The sequence below is a fragment of the Aphelocoma coerulescens genome, chromosome 1 (genome assembly GCF_041296385.1).
Source record: "Aphelocoma coerulescens isolate FSJ_1873_10779 chromosome 1, UR_Acoe_1.0, whole genome shotgun sequence".
Lineage (NCBI taxonomy): Eukaryota > Metazoa > Chordata > Aves > Passeriformes > Corvidae > Aphelocoma > Aphelocoma coerulescens.
In genome coordinates, this window is record NC_091013.1 from 108,239,494 (window position 1) to 108,259,410 (window position 19,917).

The 19,917-nt window shown below is 62.6% G+C and overlaps 2 protein-coding genes across 2 annotated transcripts; both read left to right on the forward strand.

The window, feature by feature from the left end:
• The first annotated feature begins 480 nt into the window (after positions 1-480).
• Positions 481-6,454, forward strand: LOC138119851 (maestro heat-like repeat-containing protein family member 6). Its single transcript, XM_069032082.1, has 15 exons — positions 481-601; positions 877-941; positions 1,052-1,201; positions 1,385-1,533; positions 1,857-2,004; positions 2,251-2,438; positions 2,529-2,666; positions 2,953-3,067; positions 3,240-3,395; positions 3,604-3,780; positions 3,914-4,069; positions 4,229-4,330; positions 4,737-4,839; positions 5,135-5,191; positions 5,496-6,454. Exons 1-15 carry the CDS (start codon positions 481-483, stop codon positions 5,693-5,695), a joined length of 2,025 nt encoding a protein of 674 aa, XP_068888183.1. The 3' UTR covers positions 5,696-6,454.
• Positions 6,455-10,508: 4,054 nt separating this feature from the next.
• On the forward strand, positions 10,509-16,492 carry LOC138119855 (maestro heat-like repeat-containing protein family member 6). The gene is made up of 15 exons (XM_069032095.1): positions 10,509-10,629; positions 10,915-10,979; positions 11,090-11,239; positions 11,423-11,571; positions 11,895-12,042; positions 12,289-12,476; positions 12,567-12,704; positions 12,991-13,105; positions 13,278-13,433; positions 13,642-13,818; positions 13,952-14,107; positions 14,267-14,368; positions 14,775-14,877; positions 15,173-15,229; positions 15,534-16,492. Exons 1-15 carry the CDS (start codon positions 10,509-10,511, stop codon positions 15,731-15,733), a joined length of 2,025 nt encoding a protein of 674 aa, XP_068888196.1. The 3' UTR covers positions 15,734-16,492.
• Positions 16,493-19,917: the final 3,425 nt, after the last annotated feature.

Here is a 19,917-nt window from a genome sequence, read left to right on the forward strand (position 1 = left end):
AGCACGGTCACCGTGGGTGTGCCAGGGCCCTTTGTGACACGTGCTGCTGACATAGGTGCTGGCGGCGACGCGGCCACGCCACAGTGCTCGGAGCACGCGACGGGACAGGACGGGACAGAGCGGTGCCGCACAGCCCACTCGTTCCTTGCCGACCCGGAGCTTTTCCAAGGCGTTATTCCTGCAGTGCCCTCAAGACCAGACTGCAGGACTTGGTGACTTGGAGCTTTTCCAAGGCGTCTCTCTTTCCCGCGGCCACTGCCCTCGAGGACAGACCGTGGGATTTGGTGACCTGAATCATTTACGAGGAGTCTCCTGTCATTGTGGCGGAGCCCTCTGAGACCGGAGTGCAGGACTTGCTCTCCTGTAGCCTTCCTGAGGCTCCTCTGTCGCAGGTGCCTTCAAGGCACAAGTGCACGACCTGCTGACCCGGAACCTTCCCAGGCATCTCTCCTGCAAGAAGCCATACATCTACTCAGTGTCATGGAGCAGAGGCCCCTGACCGTGCCCAAGCAGGCCTTGGTGAAGGGTGAGGAAGAAGGCCCTGCAGCTGCCCCAGCACAGCAGCCTGCAGAGGTGCAGCAGTTCCAGCAGCCACAGGAGGGTGAGTGGCAGAGCTGGACCCCAGGGCTGGTGCCTGCAGCCAGCTAGGCCCCATCCCATCCCATCCCATCCCATCCCATCCCATCCCATCCCATCCCATCCCATCCCATCCCATCCCATCCCATCCCCTGGGAACATGCCCATGGACAGGAGGGAAGAGGGGCCAGGGCAGACCCCTCCGCAGCGGCCGTGCCCCATCCCCCGGCCCAGGCCCGGGCTGTGTTCTCCGGCCTCTCCCGCAGCCCCTCAGCTCTGGCCGCGCTCGCTCTTTGCCAGATGCAGCCGTGGACCGGACACAAGAGCAGGGCCCCGCCCGTGGCCGCTTCCGCAGAACAGCGCAGGTACCTGCAGCCATCCCCACCCGGGCTGGGCCTGCTGTCGCTGCTCAGCCGAGCACCGCGCTGGCAGCACCCCATGGAACATCCCTCCCTTCTTTGCCCTTCTCCTGCAGATGATTTGCGAATTCATCAGGAGAATTCGGGAGGAAGAGAGCAGCGTCACGGGCACTGGGGTCAGAGCACACCCTCACACCTTCAAAACCAAGACCAGTGCCGCCCTGCTGGATATGCTTGTGGAGGAGGGCGTTTCCAGCCCAAAGAGAGTAAGCAGCCTGTGGCCAGGGCTGGAGCCCCCCAGGAATCGCTTGGCCACCCAAGCCACGCCCGCTGGTCACTTTAAGCCTTTGAGGCCATCACAGTGTGCTGGGAAGGGAAGCGCTCCTCTGGAGAAGCAGGGGACATTAGTCCCTCTGGCAGCTTTCCAACTCTCCCCGTGCCTTCTCCAGGTGCCCGCCATGGTGAGGTACATCCACCAGTGGCTCCTGTCCAATGAGTATCCTGACTCCAGACTGTCCAGGACCCTTCTGGCTCTGACTGAGGCCTACCCCACTGATGTGGTGATGACCATCCTGCGTGTGGCCCCATCATGTGACAGGTATGGGGCCCACCTGCCCAGAGGGCCCAGGGCTCACCAGCCCATCGGCCTGTGGAGCCCGTCCCAGGTGTCTGACAAACGCAGAGTTCCAGGGCCTTCTGGCTCCTCCATTTCCCAGCCCTGGCATGTCAGCCCCCAAGCCTGCTGCCATGCTCCCTCCCTGCCCCTCAGGGGCCCGTCCCCACAGGGGTGGGCTGCCTGGCTGCTGCCTGTGAGGGGCACTGGGCAGAGGCAGGGCTGGCAGCCAGCTCAGGTCCCCGCTGCTGCCCAGGCCACGGTGCTGTGGCCGAGATCCCCCCTGAGACAGAGCTCTGACCCCACAGAGCTGCCACGACCATGTGGAAGACGCTCATGTGCTCAGTCAGGACTTCAAAGACAGTCATGCCGCTACTCCTCGATGTGCTGGGGAGCTGGCCAGAGCACAGCACGCGCACCTCCGACGGGGACGACACAGTCGTCTTTGCCCTGGCTGTGAGTTTCTGGAACCGGCCCTTGCTCGCCCCCGGCTCGCCGCTCCAGCAGTTCTCCATCCTCCTTCCCCCACTGCATCTGCCTGCCTCAGGCGCTGGGCTGAAACTGGGGCTAGGGGCAGGTTCAGGGGCACCAGGCCCGGTGCTCCCCCCTGCGTCTCCCCTGGCCTCTCCCTCCCACGCTCGGGCCCTGCCACATGGACACCTCGGCAGTGAGCGCTGTCTTGGGGTGGTCTGTCCTCTGCAGGCAACTCTGGTGATGTGGAAGATCCTCCAGGTGCCCTATGTGCCACGCGTAGTGACAGTCTATTTGCCCCACCTCTTTGTGCATCTGCTCTTCCAAGTGTTCTTCAGCACAGTGCAGATGCCAGAGAAGGTCGAGAACTTGTGGAGAGCATGCCAGGAGCAACATGGCCTTGCCACCGACCCCAACAGGTGCTCCATGCCAGTCCTCCTGTCCCTCCCATGTCCCCAGCGCAGGAGCCAGTGCCCACCAGCGTGACCTGGGCTTTGCTCTGCACACAGGTTTGCAGTGCAGACCCTGAAGGACCTGCTCTGCCGACTCTACTATGAGGACGTGGTGGTGGCCGTGGAACACAAGCGTGGCTGGGACACGCTGCTCTGTGCTGACACCCACCACCATGCAGTGGGTCTGCTGGCCAGGTGAGGCCCCCTCCTCCCCATCTGCCCTCGGCATCTGTGCCCTGTGTCCCGGGTGCCCCACACAGTCCCCGTGCTCATGGGCCAGAGGGCCTTGTCACCGAGGGCCGGCCGGCCGGCCAAGGACACTGGAAAAGGCTGGGAGAGGAGGGTCCCCAAGAGCAGCCACTTCCCAAAAGACCCAGGTCCCCTTGCAGGGTGGCGGGGAAAGACCAGACCTGTGTGAGTCTGTCCTGGGAGAGGTTTGCCCCCCCGGCTCACGGTCTTGCTTCCTTTCTCCTCCTGCCAGGGAGATGTCCCGGGCCTCCAAATTCATGCCTTTCCGGATCGTTTGCCACCTGTTCAGCCTGCTCAGCGGGGAGGAGCCATGCCACGATCTGCCTGCCCTGGCCTTCATTGTGGAGGTGAGCCCGATGGCCAGCGCAGCCTCGCCCCGCTGCCTCCCAGCTCTCTGCCCTCTCGTAGCCGCAGCTGCCCGGGACGGTGCCCGCGCCCTGTGCTGCTGCCTGGGCCCAGCGCTGCACGCTTGCGGGCTCGTGCCGGCCGGCTCCCCCGTCACTCCCCTGTGCCTTTCAGGTCCTCTCAGATCCCCCTTTCCAGCATTGGCTGGACTGGGGTAGATGCAGTGACAGCGTTCTGGAGATCATGTCCAAGAACCTGCGGAGCGAGTGCAGGGAGAGGCGTCGCCTGGCGCTCAGAGGCCTTGTGGTGCTCAGCGAGGATCCCTCGATGGTGAGAAGGGGGCAGCGGCTGAAGCTGCGCTGGCAGCGTGGGGCTGGGGAAGGCAGTCGCCTGGGCTTGGCTGGGCTTCGGGCACTGAGGCAGCTGTTCCCAGCTCTCCTGCCTCCCGGTTCAGCTGCCCGAGTGCTTCGGGACAGGCCTTTGGCCTCTGGGCCCTGCAGCAGCAGGGTGGGGTTGCACAGCCTTGTGTTCCACACAGAACAAAGGAATGTGGAGCCTGAGCGAAAGCCTCGTGGAGCGCCTGCAGGAAGATGACAGCAACATGGTTGGGATGACCATCGTCGTCCTCGGCTATTTGTTCCTGCATAGTGGTGCCCCGATACCCAGCCCCATCGCCCTGCAGCTGGCTGAGGCGCTCCTGCCACTCTTTGACAATGTAAGGCTCTGTGCCCCCAGCCACGGCCACTGGCTGCTGCCCAGACACTTTGTGCCCTGTGCATTTTCAGGCCCGTGCCCAGGTGGGCCTGGAGCGGCCGATGCGGAGCTCTGTCTTGCTTCCTTTCATACAGGATGACAGCCAGGTGCGGCTGCGCTCCACATGCATCTTCCAAGAGATGATGGGCTTATTAACGGCAGAGGGAAAAAAGGCCCTGAAGTCTCACGTGCGCCAGAGCCTGCTCCCACTCTCCTTCCACTGCCATGACGAGGACGGGCACGTGGCCGATGTGAGGACTCGTGGGCTGCCGGGGTTCCCCTGGGAGGGGGCTCGGCCGCCTCCTGCCCTGGCGCCTCATGGGCTGCAGCACCCCCCTGGCCTCGGCACAAGGACACGGGTCCTGTGCCCTGGGCTGTGGTGCCATCTCCCGGTCTCTGCTGCTCTCCAGGCCTCCCGGGAAGCGCTGCATTGTGCGGCCAGCTTCCTGAAAAGGAGAGATCTCGAACGCGTGCTGGACGTGGATCAGACATGGAGGTTCGACGAGGGCCTGGTAAGGACGGCCTGGAAGCCCAAGTCGCAGCCTGGAGAAGCCCCCTGACTGCGGTGCTCCGTGTGGGGGGCTGGCAGCTGTGCCCCCCGCCCAGTGCTGCAGCCAGGGGCTCCAGCCTGCGCTCCACACGCTGCTCCCATCCCTGGCCGCACGGGCTCTTCTCCAGGCTCCTGTGGCCGCGAGCCGGGTGCCCACGGAGCCCCGGCCTCGCTGGGCTTTGGGGCGGGGGGGGCACCGCGGCTCCCCGGGCAGCGCCCGGCCCTCGGCCCCCTCCAGAGCCCGGCGCCAGCGGCTGCTGGCCGGGCCTCAGGGCTGTGCGGGCAGGGGAGGCCACGGCGGGCAGCAGGGAGCGCCCGGCCGAGGGGCTGAGCCCGCGCCAACCCTTCCCTCCTGGCGCTCTCTCCAGCTGGCAGGGGACAGGAGCCGAGCGGCCGAGCACTTGCGGCGGGCCCTGCCGTACCTGCGGAGCCCACAGGAGTCCCTGCGACAGGCGGCCGTCGGGTTCATTGGTGAGCCACGAGCCCGGGGCCCCTCCCCGCCCCTCCCCGCCCCTCCCCGCCCCGCCGCAGCTCGGCCCCAGCCCCGGCTGCTGCCCCGGCAGCGGGATCCGGGCTAGGGGCCGTGGGGCTCCGCCTGCCCTCGGGGCTGCCACCGTCCTCTCGCAGCCGTGCCCTCGGGCGTCGGGATGCGGCGAGGGCCCGGGCTGAGCCCTGCCGGGGCGAGGAGAGCGTGTGGCCGCAGGGCTGGCAGCGCCGCTGTCAGGGAGCTGTGCCGCTGGGGCCGTGACAGGCTCTGTGTTCCCAGGCATCGCCGGGCGGCACCTGAGGGGCCAGCAGGAAGAGCTCCAGCTCCTCTACGAGGGTGAGTGAGTGCAGCCGGCTGTCAGCGGGGGCTGGCGGGGGGAGCTGCAATCCCTGCCCCGGCTGCGGAGGGCTCTGCTCTCTGCGCGGACGAGGGGTGGTGTGGGCAGAGCACAGAGAGGTTTCAGGGGCACGTGGGGGATTTGTGGCCAGCACCTTTGGTTGTCCAGGGACCTTCGATCCCGTTGGTCTCTGCTCCCTCTTGGCCGTGGCCAGAGCAGGCTGGGATGGCCCTGGCAGGGGGGGTCTCCTCGGGTCCCCGCAGATCTGGAGTCCGACCGTGCCTCTGTTCCTCTCTCTTGCAGCCCTTGAAGACGCGTCCCGTGACATCAGCCCTGCCGTTTCCAGCCTGGCGCGTCAAACAGCCTACGTCCTCCGGGCACTGGAGAGAGCTCCGCGCTCCATCTTCCAGATGCTGCGAGATCGACTCCGCAGGGCATGCAGGACACGGCCTCGTCTGTCGGGCCGTGGCTGGCTGCAATGCTGGAGCTCCTCATCGACCTGATCTGGGAGGTTCTCTCTGCTGGGGCCACCTGAACCAGCGGGCATTTTTTTTTCAGATGGTTCTTGTCTTCTTTTGGTTTTTCCCTTATATGTAAATATAGAATGTGTTTGTCTGAGACTAAAATTGGTTCATGCCTCAACCATCGATATAAAGTTTTTTCTCATTATCAAGAAGCTACAACCAAAGATGCCTCCCTGAATGGTGGGACTTTGAACTGGAAGTCAAACTGCTGATTAGATAAAGGGAAACCCATGGTTCAATCATCCCCGGTTGAGTTTGGGGTGGGGGGAGAGCGCAGCTCACAGAAGCCAGGTTTACACAGACCACCCCAACCAATCGAGGCGGGGGGAAGGGAAGGGAGGAGGTTTCAGGTTCACGGAGTAACCTCTGGTCAGAGGCACTGAGCACCCATCCTCCGTTACATAAACCGGCCCGGCTGTGGAACTCCCAAACCCCACAGGCCACACGCACGGCACTTTCACCTGAGAGGCTTTGCACCACAGGACTGCACGTGATGCAACAGATCCAGAGTCGGGCGGTGAGAGACTGCCCCCCTCCCCCAGGGGGACATGCCTGGACATTGCTACCTGGCTCGAGGGTATATAAACCCATCCGATTCTGTGCTTTCTGGGGGGACTTTCACCACCAAGAACACCAGCTGGATCAGCTGGATCAGCGGAACATGGTGGGGATCCACGGAGTGGTGATATTTTCCTTATCCTGTCCCTGTCACTCTTTCTGTCCCCTGCCAACTATTTTCTACTTCTTTCTTTCTCTCTCTAATATTTACCATCAAATAAAACCCATACTACTGTCACTGGCATATGGTCTCGTTTGCACCTTAATTCGGGCAGAGGCATTTCTAAGAGCCTTCAAAAGGAATTGTAACAGTGTTCTAATACACAGACTCCCAGGAGCTTTCTTCTGGTGCCCAGTGTCCGCAGGGCACAGGGGAAGAGGGGAAAAAGGATGCTTGTGCTCAGCAAGTTGCCCGGGTGTGCAGTGTGGAAGGGGAAATGGCCAGAAGCCCCCTGGCCTTTGGTGGTTCTGCTGAAGCCTTAATGCTGCCGACAGAGCGGCTGGGCAGGGGCCGGAGCTGCGGGGACGGCTGCGAGACCGGTGCCTGGAGATGGCCGCAACTCCTGTCCCAGGCAGGAACCGCCGCCTGTGTCCTCCTGCCCGTGCGTTGCTGGCTGGACTGCTGAGGGCTCCGAGGTGCCTCTTGATCCGGCCCCTCTGCAGCTCCGTCGGGGCTGCGGCGCTGCCGGGCTGCTTGGCCGGGCTGGGGGAGAGCCTGAGGGGCCGGGGTGGTGGGAAGGCCTGAGGAACCGGGTGTCAAAGACCATAAGCAGCCCCCGGGCAGCCGCCTCGTTCCTGCCACCCGGCTGTTCCGGCACTTCCCCGATGCGTCTGTCTCCCAGGCCTGCGGCAGAAGCCCTCGAGGCCAGCAGGAGGTGGGGAACACCCCAAGGTGCACAGGCTGGGCCGGCTGGGGACAAGGAGGGCGGGGGGCCATGCCGGGCACGGCCACTGGCCGCTGCCAATAAGGGGCAGTGGGCGGAGGCAGGGCCAGCGGCCAGCCCGGGCCCCCGCGGCTGCCCAGGCCACGGTGCTGTGACCGAGGCCCCCCTGACACAGAGCTCTGGGCCCGCACAGCTGCTGCCTCCGCGGGGAGGCCGGCGATGTCTCCTCGAGCAGGGCTGCCGAGTCGCTGCTGCCGAAGCGGCTCTGGACGCCGCAGAAACAGCAGCAGAGCGTGCACAGGAGCAGCAGCAGCCCGAACGCCTGCTCACCAAGGCATCCGCACCAGCCGGGATGCCAAACGGGGGCATAATGTGGGCACAACTGCACGTGGCTTGGCAAAAGGCTCCAGCAGAATTGGCCACAATGGCTTTCTCTTGCCTTGCCAGCCTCACAGCGACGCTCGGCAGCTTTGGCTGCAGCCCGTGCCCTTGACTGACTTCAGTGGCCGTGCTTGAGGGTGTTGTAAACGAGGCTGAGACTTTTTGAAAAGAAAAGCCAACTCCTTTCTTTATTAACAACTGAGAGCGGGAACCCAGGATAAGCCCAGGCTCCGTGCAACAAGCCAGAGTAAACCAACACACAAAAAAGGACAGTGCGACCCACTGGGTGCTCCCTTGGACCCCAAGTTCCGCAGGAGGACCCCGGTTAAAGTCCCAGGTCCGTTCTTTTACCCTCTGTCCCTTCACAACTGGTGGATTTGGGATCCTTCTTCTGATTGGCTCACTTCCAGGGCTTCTATTGGTCTTTATCAAGATGCATTTTTGTCTAATCATTTCCCGAGGGCATTGAATGATTGCATAATCCTTTATCCAGTAGCGGTCCAAGATGCTGACATCACCTGCATGAGGTCATTTTCTAGTCCATCACGTCATCACGTCCCCAGTTGTGTCTCTCCCTGATATTATTGTGCTCACACTCTGATATTACACCTGGACAGTCTTGCAATCTCCTCAGTTAACAGGCCCGTTTGTTCAACTATCAACTCCCCTCTTTTATATCTCATCCAAACAGTAACAATCAACACCCCGAAACCGATTCATTTATTCCAAGGGCAGACTCGCCTTCCACAGACAGGCGTCCCAAGGCAGCCGCATTGGTGCCATGGTGAGGGAGAGGCTCTGATGGGACACAAGCCCTGCGCTGCAGCTGCCGTCCTTCTCCTCCATGCAGGCCCCTTAAAGACACATGCATGAGCTTCCAAAGTAAGCTTGGACTTGCTTGGAGCAATGGAAGAAGCAGCCGGCACTGAAGAAAAGCAGGGAGCGGTGGCAGACGTCCAGGGGTGGCGGGAAGCGCTTTGGTGTCTGCTGAGGAGACGGCCCAGTTCGCAAGCTCAGGCTTTGCTGCTAGAGGATCCTGCTTTGCTCTTGCTGGAGCTGGAGGCCATTCCCTACCAATGCATGGCCACTTGATCCATTGTTCCTGGATCAAGTCTGCTGGACCTGTGGCAACAAGTGTGTCCTGTGTCCCTGTGACAGCAGAAAAGGGCAGGACATGTCTGCTTCCAGCGCCTGTCTTGGCTGCTCCTTCAGGGTGCTGGCACCATCATCAGAGACACCCAACAGCGTCTTCTCCCCGAGCTATCCCTATCCTCTGCGCTTCCCCAGGTGTCTCCCTTGACGTTCCCTGGGGAACCTCCCTGCTTGTGGCCGTCCATTGCCGTGCTCAGCAAGGACGCAGCTGTGTTTGGACGTGAGCTGCCGCAGCCAGACACGCAGCAAGTGGAGCGTAGACTATCAGAGGCTGGGCCGATTCTTTTTTTTCCAGAGTGCAAGAAAGACAGAAAGGCACAAGGAAACATCACAGTGTCTCTCTAGAATCTCTTTGTCCTGTGAAACTCAGCAGCTGAAGCTGTTCTGGTGCTACTGCTAATCTCCTCCATGAAAACATTCATTCCAGGAAGGAGCAATGTCGGGGTCTCCTCCCCCCGCCATGTAGCCCTGGGAGAGGGGCCCTGAGGGGACAGGGACGGGCTTTCCTAGCCCCTGGTCAGCCTCGTTCCCCATTGGTTGTTTTGTGTTTCCTGCGCAGGCAAGGACCCTCGGCTCCCGTGACTGTAAGAGTTCCTCGGCAGAGCTCCGGCCATGCGGCTGGAGAAATAACCATCTCTGAAACATCTATCAAGAATCTGTCCATATATGTTTCTTTTCCACGAGACTCCTGGTTTGATACGTCTTGTTACAGCATCCCCGCTGTAACAGAGCAACATCTCCTGTCAGATACCAATCTGTTGCCCCCAGTCGCTCCAGCTGCTCCTGCCAACAGCCCCCTGTAGGAAGGAGCACAGACCCCAATGCATCTTGGCTTTGGCTGCCCATGGGCAGAGAAGCCCCCCGGGGCACAGGTCTCTGGGGCAGGAGACGGGCAGCAGTGCTGCCAGGGCTCGGGGGGTGGCAGGTCTGCTTCGGCAGGGACTCTGCCACACCTGCCCATTTCAGCGCTCCCCGGGCCCCAGGGCTCAGAGCAGCACTCGTTCCCTGGCCCACACGTTCCTCGTCTGTGTCACAGCCCCGGGCTTAGGACGGCCACCGGCCGGGACGTGTCCCAAGGAGGCCGTGCCAGCTTCTGTGGAATGCCCCGTGCCCGTCCCGCCGCGGCTGCGTCGGCAGCCGTGGGGGCTCCTTGTGCTGCCCCGAGCCCGCAGAGCAGGGGAGCGTTTGCTTATGGTTGGAGCCGCTGCTTAAGTTCCTGTCGGGCTGTCTTAGACACTTGGGGCAAGGGATTCCTTCCAAGCTGGGCCACTTGGGGTGGGCTGGGGGCAGCCCAGGGCAGGTGGCATTGTGTGCAAGGGCCCTTTGTGACATGGTGCAGCACGGTCACCGTGGGTGTCCCAGGGCCCTTTGTGACACGTGCTGCTGACATAGGTGCTGGCGGCGACGCGGCCACGCCACAGCGCTCGGAGCACGCGACGGGACAGGACGGGACAGAGCGGTGCCGCACAGCCCACTCGTTCCTTGCCGACCCGGAGCTTTTCCAAGGCGTTATTCCTGCAGTGCCCTCAAGACCAGACTGCAGGACTTGGTGACTTGGAGCTTTTCCAAGGCGTCTCTCTTTCCCGCGGCCACTGCCCTCGAGGACAGACCGTGGGATTTGGTGACCTGAATCATTTACGAGGAGTCTCCTGTCATTGTGGCGGAGCCCTCTGAGACCGGAGTGCAGGACTTGCTCTCCTGTAGCCTTCCTGAGGCTCCTCTGTCGCAGGTGCCTTCAAGGCACAAGTGCACGACCTGCTGACCCGGAACCTTCCCAGGCATCTCTCCTGCAAGAAGCCATACATCTACTCAGTGTCATGGAGCAGAGGCCCCTGACCGTGCCCAAGCAGGCCTTGGTGAAGGGTGAGGAAGAAGGCCCTGCAGCTGCCCCAGCACAGCAGCCTGCAGAGGTGCAGCAGTTCCAGCAGCCACAGGAGGGTGAGTGGCAGAGCTGGACCCCAGGGCTGGTGCCTGCAGCCAGCTACGCCCCATCCCATCCCATCCCATCCCATCCCATCCCATCCCATCCCATCCCATCCCATCCCATCCCATCCCATCCCATCCCATCCCATCCCCTGGGAACATGCCCATGGACAGGAGGGAAGAGGGGCCAGGGCAGACCCCTCCGCAGCGGCCGTGCCCCATCCCCCGGCCCAGGCCCGGGCTGTGTTCTCCGGCCTCTCCCGCAGCCCCTCAGCTCTGGCCGCGCTCGCTCTTTGCCAGATGCAGCCGTGGACCGGACACAAGAGCAGGGCCCCGCCCGTGGCCGCTTCCGCAGAACAGCGCAGGTACCTGCAGCCATCCCCACCCGGGCTGGGCCTGCTGTCGCTGCTCAGCCGAGCACCGCGCTGGCAGCACCCCATGGAACATCCCTCCCTTCTTTGCCCTTCTCCTGCAGATGATTTGCGAATTCATCAGGAGAATTCGGGAGGAAGAGAGCAGCGTCACGGGCACTGGGGTCAGAGCACACCCTCACACCTTCAAAACCAAGACCAGTGCCGCCCTGCTGGATATGCTTGTGGAGGAGGGCGTTTCCAGCCCAAAGAGAGTAAGCAGCCTGTGGCCAGGGCTGGAGCCCCCCAGGAATCGCTTGGCCACCCAAGCCACGCCCGCTGGTCACTTTAAGCCTTTGAGGCCATCACAGTGTGCTGGGAAGGGAAGCGCTTCTCTGGAGAAGCAGGGGACATTAGTCCCTCTGGCAGCTTTCCAACTCTCCCCGTGCCTTCTCCAGGTGCCCGCCATGGTGAGGTACATCCACCAGTGGCTCCTGTCCAATGAGTATCCTGACTCCAGACTGTCCAGGACCCTTCTGGCTCTGACTGAGGCCTACCCCACTGATGTGGTGATGACCATCCTGCGTGTGGCCCCATCATGTGACAGGTATGGGGCCCACCTGCCCAGAGGGCCCAGGGCTCACCAGCTCATCGGCCTGTGGAGCCCGTCCCAGGTGTCTGACAAACGCAGAGTTCCAGGGCCTTCTGGCTCCTCCATTTCCCAGCCCTGGCATGTCAGCCCCCAAGCCTGCTGCCATGCTCCCTCCCTGCCCCTCAGGGGCCCGTCCCCACAGGGGTGGGCTGCCTGGCTGCTGCCTGTGAGGGGCACTGGGCAGAGGCAGGGCTGGCAGCCAGCTCAGGTCCCCGCTGCTGCCCAGGCCACGGTGCTGTGGCCGAGATCCCCCCTGAGACAGAGCTCTGACCCCACAGAGCTGCCACGACCATGTGGAAGACGCTCATGTGCTCAGTCAGGACTTCAAAGACAGTCATGCCGCTACTCCTCGATGTGCTGGGGAGCTGGCCAGAGCACAGCACGCGCACCTCCGACGGGGATGACACAGTCGTCTTTGCCCTGGCTGTGAGTTTCTGGAACCGGCCCTTGCTCGCCCCCGGCTCGCCGCTCCAGCAGTTCTCCATCCTCCTTCCCCCACTGCATCTGCCTGCCTCAGGCGCTGGGCTGAAACTGGGGCTAGGGGCAGGTTCAGGGGCACCAGGCCCGGTGCTCCCCCCTGCGTCTCCCCTGGCCTCTCCCTCCCACGCTCGGGCCCTGCCACATGGACACCTCGGCAGTGAGCGCTGTCTTGGGGTGGTCTGTCCTCTGCAGGCAACTCTGGTGATGTGGAAGATCCTCCAGGTGCCCTGTGTGCCACGCGTAGTGACAGTCTATTTGCCCCACCTCTTTGTGCATCTGCTCTTCCAAGTGTTCTTCAGCACAGTGCAGATGCCAGAGAAGGTCGAGAACTTGTGGAGAGCATGCCAGGAGCAACATGGCCTTGCCACCGACCCCAACAGGTGCTCCATGCCAGTCCTCCTGTCCCTCCCATGTCCCCAGCGCAGGAGCCAGTGCCCACCAGCGTGACCTGGGCTTTGCTCTGCACACAGGTTTGCAGTGCAGACCCTGAAGGACCTGCTCTGCCGACTCTACTATGAGGACGTGGTGGTGGCCGTGGAACACAAGCGTGGCTGGGACACGCTGCTCTGTGCTGACACCCACCACCACGCAGTGGGTCTGCTGGCCAGGTGAGGCCCCCTCCTCCCCATCTGCCCTCGGCATCTGTGCCCTGTGTCCCGGGTGCCCCACACAGTCCCCGTGCTCATGGGCCAGAGGGCCTTGTCACCGAGGGCCGGCCGGCCGGCCAAGGACACTGGAAAAGGCTGGGAGAGGAGGGTCCCCAAGAGCAGCCACTTCCCAAAAGACCCAGGTCCCCTTGCAGGGTGGCGGGGAAAGACCAGACCTGTGTGAGTCTGTCCTGGGAGAGGTTTGCCCCCCCGGCTCACGGTCTTGCTTCCTTTCTCCTCCTGCCAGGGAGATGTCCCGGGCCTCCAAATTCATGCCTTTCCGGATCGTTTGCCACCTGTTCAGCCTGCTCAGCGGGGAGGAGCCATGCCAGGATCTGCCTGCCCTGGCCTTCATTGTGGAGGTGAGCCCGATGGCCAGCGCAGCCTCGCCCCGCTGCCTCCCAGCTCTCTGCCCTCTCGTAGCCGCAGCTGCCCGGGACGGTGCCCGCGCCCTGTGCTGCTGCCTGGGCCCAGCGCTGCACGCTTGCGGGCTCGTGCCGGCCGGCTCCCCCGTCACTCCCCTGTGCCTTTCAGGTCCTCTCAGATCCCCCTTTCCAGCATTGGCTGGACTGGGGTAGATGCAGTGACAGCGTTCTGGAGATCATGTCCAAGAACCTGCGGAGCGAGTGCAGGGAGAGGCGTCGCCTGGCGCTCAGAGGCCTTGTGGTGCTCAGCGAGGATCCCTCGATGGTGAGAAGGGGGCAGCGGCTGAAGCTGCGCTGGCAGCATGGGGCTGGGGAAGGCAGTCGCCTGGGCTTGGCTGGGCTTCGGGCACTGAGGCAGCTGTTCCCAGCTCTCCTGCCTCCCGGTTCAGCTGCCCGAGTGCTTCGGGACAGGCCTTTGGCCTCTGGGCCCTGCAGCAGCAGGGTGGGGTTGCACAGCCTTGTGTTCCACACAGAACAAAGGAATGTGGAGCCTGAGCGAAAGCCTCGTGGAGCGCCTGCAGGAAGATGACAGCAACATGGTTGGGATGACCATCGTCGTCCTCGGCTATTTGTTCCTGCATAGTGGTGCCCCGATACCCAGCCCCATCGCCCTGCAGCTGGCTGAGGCGCTCCTGCCACTCTTTGACAATGTAAGGCTCTGTGCCCCCAGCCACGGCCACTGGCTGCTGCCCAGACACTTTGTGCCCTGTGCATTTTCAGGCCCGTGCCCAGGTGGGCCTGGAGCGGCCGATGCGGAGCTCTGTCTTGCTTCCTTTCATACAGGATGACAGCCAGGTGCGGCTGCGCTCCACATGCATCTTCCAAGAGATGATGGGCTTATTAACGGCAGAGGGAAAAAAGGCCCTGAAGTCTCACGTGCGCCAGAGCCTGCTCCCACTCTCCTTCCACTGCCATGACGAGGACGGGCACGTGGCCGATGTAAGGACTCGTGGGCTGCCGGGGTTCCCCTGGGAGGGGGCTCGGCCGCCTCCTGCCCTGGCGCCTCATGGGCTGCAGCACCCCCCTGGCCTCGGCACAAGGACACGGGTCCTGTGCCCTGGGCTGTGGTGCCATCTCCCGGTCTCTGCTGCTCTCCAGGCCTCCCGGGAAGCGCTGCATTGTGCGGCCAGCTTCCTGAAAAGGAGAGATCTCGAACGCGTGCTGGACGTGGATCAGACATGGAGGTTCGACGAGGGCCTGGTAAGGACGGCCTGGAAGCCCAAGTCGCAGCCTGGAGAAGCCCCCTGACTGCGGTGCTCCGTGTGGGGGGCTGGCAGCTGTGCCCCCCGCCCAGTGCTGCAGCCAGGGGCTCCAGCCTGCGCTCCACACGCTGCTCCCATCCCTGGCCGCACGGGCTCTTCTCCAGGCTCCTGTGGCCGCGAGCCGGGTGCCCACGGAGCCCCGGCCTCGCTGGGCTTTGGGGCGGGGGGGGCACCGCGGCTCCCCGGGCAGCGCCCGGCCCTCGGCCCCCTCCAGAGCCCGGCGCCAGCGGCTGCTGGCCGGGCCTCAGGGCTGTGCGGGCAGGGGAGGCCACGGCGGGCAGCAGGGAGCGCCCGGCCGAGGGGCTGAGCCCGCGCCAACCCTTCCCTCCTGGCGCTCTCTCCAGCTGGCAGGGGACAGGAGCCGAGCGGCCGAGCACTTGCGGCGGGCCCTGCCGTACCTGCGGAGCCCACAGGAGTCCCTGCGACAGGCGGCCGTCGGGTTCATTGGTGAGCCACGAGCCCGGGGCCCCTCCCCGCCCCTCCCCGCCCCTCCCCGCCCCGCCGCAGCGCGGCCCCAGCCCCGGCTGCTGCCCCGGCAGCGGGATCCGGGCTAGGGGCCGTGGGGCTCCGCCTGCCCTCGGGGCTGCCACCGTCCTCTCGCAGCCGTGCCCTCGGGCGTCGGGATGCGGCGAGGGCCCGGGCTGAGCCCTGCCGGGGCGAGGAGAGCGTGTGGCCGCAGGGCTGGCAGCGCCGCTGTCAGGGAGCTGTGCCGCTGGGGCCGTGACAGGCTCTGTGTTCCCAGGCATCGCCGGGCGGCACCTGAGGGGCCAGCAGGAAGAGCTCCAGCTCCTCTACGAGGGTGAGTGAGTGCAGCCGGCTGTCAGCGGGGGCTGGCGGGGGGAGCTGCAATCCCTGCCCCGGCTGCGGAGGGCTCTGCTCTCTGCGCGGACGAGGGGTGGTGTGGGCAGAGCACAGAGAGGTTTCAGGGGCACGTGGGGGATTTGTGGCCAGCACCTTTGGTTGTCCAGGGACCTTCGATCCCGTTGGTCTCTGCTCCCTCTTGGCCGTGGCCAGAGCAGGCTGGGATGGCCCTGGCAGGGGGGGTCTCCTCGGGTCCCCGCAGATCTGGAGTCCGACCGTGCCTCTGTTCCTCTCTCTTGCAGCCCTTGAAGACGCGTCCCGTGACATCAGCCCTGCCGTTTCCAGCCTGGCGCGTCAAACAGCCTACGTCCTCCGGGCACTGGAGAGAGCTCCGCGCTCCATCTTCCAGATGCTGCGAGATCGACTCCGCAGGGCATGCAGGACACGGCCTCGTCTGTCGGGCCGTGGCTGGCTGCAATGCTGGAGCTCCTCATCGACCTGATCTGGGAGGTTCTCTCTGCTGGGGCCACCTGAACCAGCGGGCATTTTTTTTTCAGATGGTTCTTGTCTTCTTTTGGTTTTTCCCTTATATGTAAATATAGAATGTGTTTGTCTGAGACTAAAATTGGTTCATGCCTCAACCATCGATATAAAGTTTTTTCTCATTATCAAGAAGCTACAACCAAAGATGCCTCCCTGAATGGTGGGACTTTGAACTGGAAGTCAAACTGCTGATTAGATAAAGGGAAACCCATGGTTCAATCATCCCCGGTTGAGTTTGGGGTGGGGGGAGAGCGCAGCTCACAGAAGCCAGGTTTACACAGACCACCCCAACCAATCGAGGCGGGGGGAAGGGAAGGGAGGAGGTTTCAGGTTCACGGAGTAACCTCTGGTCAGAGGCACTGAGCACCCATCCTCCGTTACATAAACCGGCCCGGCTGTGGAACTCCCAAACCCCACAGGCCACACGCACGGCACTTTCACCTGAGAGGCTTTGCACCACAGGACTGCACGTGATGCAACAGATCCAGAGTCGGGCGGTGAGAGACTGCCCCCCTCCCCCAGGGGGACATGCCTGGACATTGCTACCTGGCTCGAGGGTATATAAACCCATCCGATTCTGTGCTTTCTGGGGGGACTTTCACCACCAAGAACACCAGCTGGATCAGCTGGATCAGCGGAACATGGTGGGGATCCACGGAGTGGTGATATTTTCCTTATCCTGTCCCTGTCACTCTTTCTGTCCCCTGCCAACTATTTTCTACTTCTTTCTTTCTCTCTCTAATATTTACCATCAAATAAAACCCATACTACTGTCACTGGCATATGGTCTCGTTTGCACCTTAATTCGGGCAGAGGCATTTCTAAGAGCCTTCAAAAGGAATTGTAACAGTGTTCTAATACACAGACTCCCAGGAGCTTTCTTCTGGTGCCCAGTGTCCGCAGGGCACAGGGGAAGAGGGGAAAAAGGATGCTTGTGCTCAGCAAGTTGCCCGGGTGTGCAGTGTGGAAGGGGAAATGGCCAGAAGCCCCCTGGCCTTTGGTGGTTCTGCTGAAGCCTTAATGCTGCCGACAGAGCGGCTGGGCAGGGGCCGGAGCTGCGGGGACGGCTGCGAGACCGGTGCCTGGAGATGGCCGCAACTCCTGTCCCAGGCAGGAACCGCCGCCTGTGTCCTCCTGCCCGTGCGTTGCTGGCTGGACTGCTGAGGGCTCCGAGGTGCCTCTTGATCCGGCCCCTCTGCAGCTCCGTCGGGGCTGCGGCGCTGCCGGGCTGCTTGGCCGGGCTGGGGGAGAGCCTGAGGGGCCGGGGTGGTGGGAAGGCCTGAGGAACCGGGTGTCAAAGACCATAAGCAGCCCCCGGGCAGCCGCCTCGTTCCTGCCACCCGGCTGTTCCGGCACTTCCCCGATGCGTCTGTCTCCCAGGCCTGCGGCAGAAGCCCTCGAGGCCAGCAGGAGGTGGGGAACACCCCAAGGTGCACAGGCTGGGCCGGCTGGGGACAAGGAGGGCGGGGGGCCATGCCGGGCACGGCCACTGGCCGCTGCCAATAAGGGGCAGTGGGCGGAGGCAGGGCCAGCGGCCAGCCCGGGCCCCCGCGGCTGCCCAGGCCACGGTGCTGTGACCGAGGCCCCCCTGACACAGAGCTCTGGGCCCGCACAGCTGCTGCCTCCGCGGGGAGGCCGGCGATGTCTCCTCGAGCAGGGCTGCCGAGTCGCTGCTGCCGAAGCGGCTCTGGACGCCGCAGAAACAGCAGCAGAGCGTGCACAGGAGCAGCAGCAGCCCGAACGCCTGCTCACCAAGGCATCCGCACCAGCCGGGATGCCAAACGGGGGCATAATGTGGGCACAACTGCACGTGGCTTGGCAAAAGGCTCCAGCAGAATTGGCCACAATGGCTTTCTCTTGCCTTGCCAGCCTCACAGCGACGCTCGGCAGCTTTGGCTGCAGCCCGTGCCCTTGACTGACTTCAGTGGCCGTGCTTGAGGGTGTTGTAAACGAGGCTGAGACTTTTTGAAAAGAAAAGCCAACTCCTTTCTTTATTAACAACTGAGAGCGGGAACCCAGGATAAGCCCAGGCTCCGTGCGACAAGCCAGAGTAAACCAACACACAAAAAAGGACAGTGCGACCCACTGGGTGCTCCCTTGGACCCCAAGTTCCGCAGGAGGACCCCGGTTAAAGTCCCAGGTCCGTTCTTTTACCCTCTGTCCCTTCACAACTGGTGGATTTGGGATCCTTCTTCTGATTGGCTCACTTCCAGGGCTTCTATTGGTCTTTATCAAGATGCATTTTTGTCTAATCATTTCCCGAGGGCATTGAATGATTGCATAATCCTTTATCCAGTAGCGGTCCAAGATGCTGACATCACCTGCATGAGGTCATTTTCTAGTCCATCACGTCATCACGTCCCCAGTTGTGTCTCTCCCTGATATTATTGTGCTCACACTCTGATATTACACCTGGACAGTCTTGCAATCTCCTCAGTTAACAGGCCCGTTTGTTCAACTATCAACTCCCCTCTTTTATATCTCATCCAAACAGTAACAATCAACACCCCGAAACCGATTCATTTATTCCAAGGGCAGACTCGCCTTCCACAGACAGGCGTCCCAAGGCAGCCGCATTGGTGCCATGGTGAGGGAGAGGCTCTGATGGGACACAAGCCCTGCGCTGCAGCTGCCGTCCTTCTCCTCCATGCAGGCCCCTTAAAGACACATGCATGAGCTTCCAAAGTAAGCTTGGACTTGCTTGGAGCAATGGAAGAAGCAGCCGGCACTGAAGAAAAGCAGGGAGCGGTGGCAGACGTCCAGGGGTGGCGGGAAGCGCTTTGGTGTCTGCTGAGGAGACGGCCCAGTTCGCAAGCTCAGGCTTTGCTGCTAGAGGATCCTGCTTTGCTCTTGCTGGAGCTGGAGGCCATTCCCTACCAATGCATGGCCACTTGATCCATTGTTCCTGGATCAAGTCTGCTGGACCTGTGGCAACAAGTGTGTCCTGTGTCCCTGTGACAGCAGAAAAGGGCAGGACATGTCTGCTTCCAGCGCCTGTCTTGGCTGCTCCTTCAGGGTGCTGGCACCATCATCAGAGACACCCAACAGCGTCTTCTCCCCGAGCTATCCCTATCCTCTGCGCTTCCCCAGGTGTCTCCCTTGACGTTCCCTGGGGAACCTCCCTGCTTGTGGCCGTCCATTGCCGTGCTCAGCAAGGACGCAGCTGTGTTTGGACGTGAGCTGCCGCAGCCAGACACGCAGCAAGTGGAGCGTAGACTATCAGAGGCTGGGCCGATTCTTTTTTTTCCAGAGTGCAAGAAAGACAGAAAGGCACAAGGAAACATCACAGTGTCTCTCTAGAATCTCTTTGTCCTGTGAAACTCAGCAGCTGAAGCTGTTCTGGTGCTACTGCTAATCTCCTCCATGAAAACATTCATTCCAGGAAGGAGCAATGTCGGGGTCTCCTCCCCCCGCCATGTAGCCCTGGGAGAGGGGCCCTGAGGGGACAGGGACGGGCTTTCCTAGCCCCTGGTCAGCCTCGTTCCCCATTGGTTGTTTTGTGTTTCCTGCGCAGGCAAGGACCCTCGGCTCCCGTGACTGTAAGAGTTCCTCGGCAGAGCTCCGGCCATGCGGCTGGAGAAATAACCATCTCTGAAACATCTATCAAGAATCTGTCCATATATGTTTCTTTTCCACGAGACTCCTGGTTTGATACGTCTTGTTACAGCATCCCCGCTGTAACAGAGCAACATCTCCTGTCAGATACCAATCTGTTGCCCCCAGTCGCTCCAGCTGCTCCTGCCAACAGCCCCCTGTAGGAAGGAGCACAGACCCCAATGCATCTTGGCTTTGGCTGCCCATGGGCAGAGAAGCCCCCCGGGGCACAGGTCTCTGGGGCAGGAGACGGGCAGCAGTGCTGCCAGGGCTCGGGGGGTGGCAGGTCTGCTTCGGCAGGGACTCTGCCACACCTGCCCATTTCAGCGCTCCCCGGGCCCCAGGGCTCAGAGCAGCACTCGTTCCCTGGCCCACACGTTCCTCGTCTGTGTCACAGCCCCGGGCTTAGGACGGCCACCGGCCGGGACGTGTCCCAAGGAGGCCGTGCCAGCTTCTGTGGAATGCCCCGTGCCCGTCCCGCCGCGGCTGCGTCGGCAGCCGTGGGGGCTCCTTGTGCTGCCCCGAGCCCGCAGAGCAGGGGAGCGTTTG

Bases quoted from the DNA above. Each gene is read 5' to 3' on its own strand.
- LOC138119851 (XM_069032082.1), top strand. From the start codon at position 481: ATGGAGCAGAGGCCCCTGACCGTGCCCAAGCAGGCCTTGGTGAAGGGT. The intron at 602-876 runs GTGAGTGGCAGA...GCTCTTTGCCAG, and splicing joins GTTCCAGCAGCCACAGGAGG to ATGCAGCCGTGGACCGGACA. The intron at 2,667-2,952 runs GTGAGGCCCCCT...TCCTCCTGCCAG, and splicing joins GCAGTGGGTCTGCTGGCCAG to GGAGATGTCCCGGGCCTCCA.
- LOC138119855 (XM_069032095.1), top strand. From the start codon at position 10,509: ATGGAGCAGAGGCCCCTGACCGTGCCCAAGCAGGCCTTGGTGAAGGGT. The intron at 11,572-11,894 runs GTATGGGGCCCA...CTGACCCCACAG, and splicing joins GTGGCCCCATCATGTGACAG to AGCTGCCACGACCATGTGGA. The intron at 12,705-12,990 runs GTGAGGCCCCCT...TCCTCCTGCCAG, and splicing joins GCAGTGGGTCTGCTGGCCAG to GGAGATGTCCCGGGCCTCCA.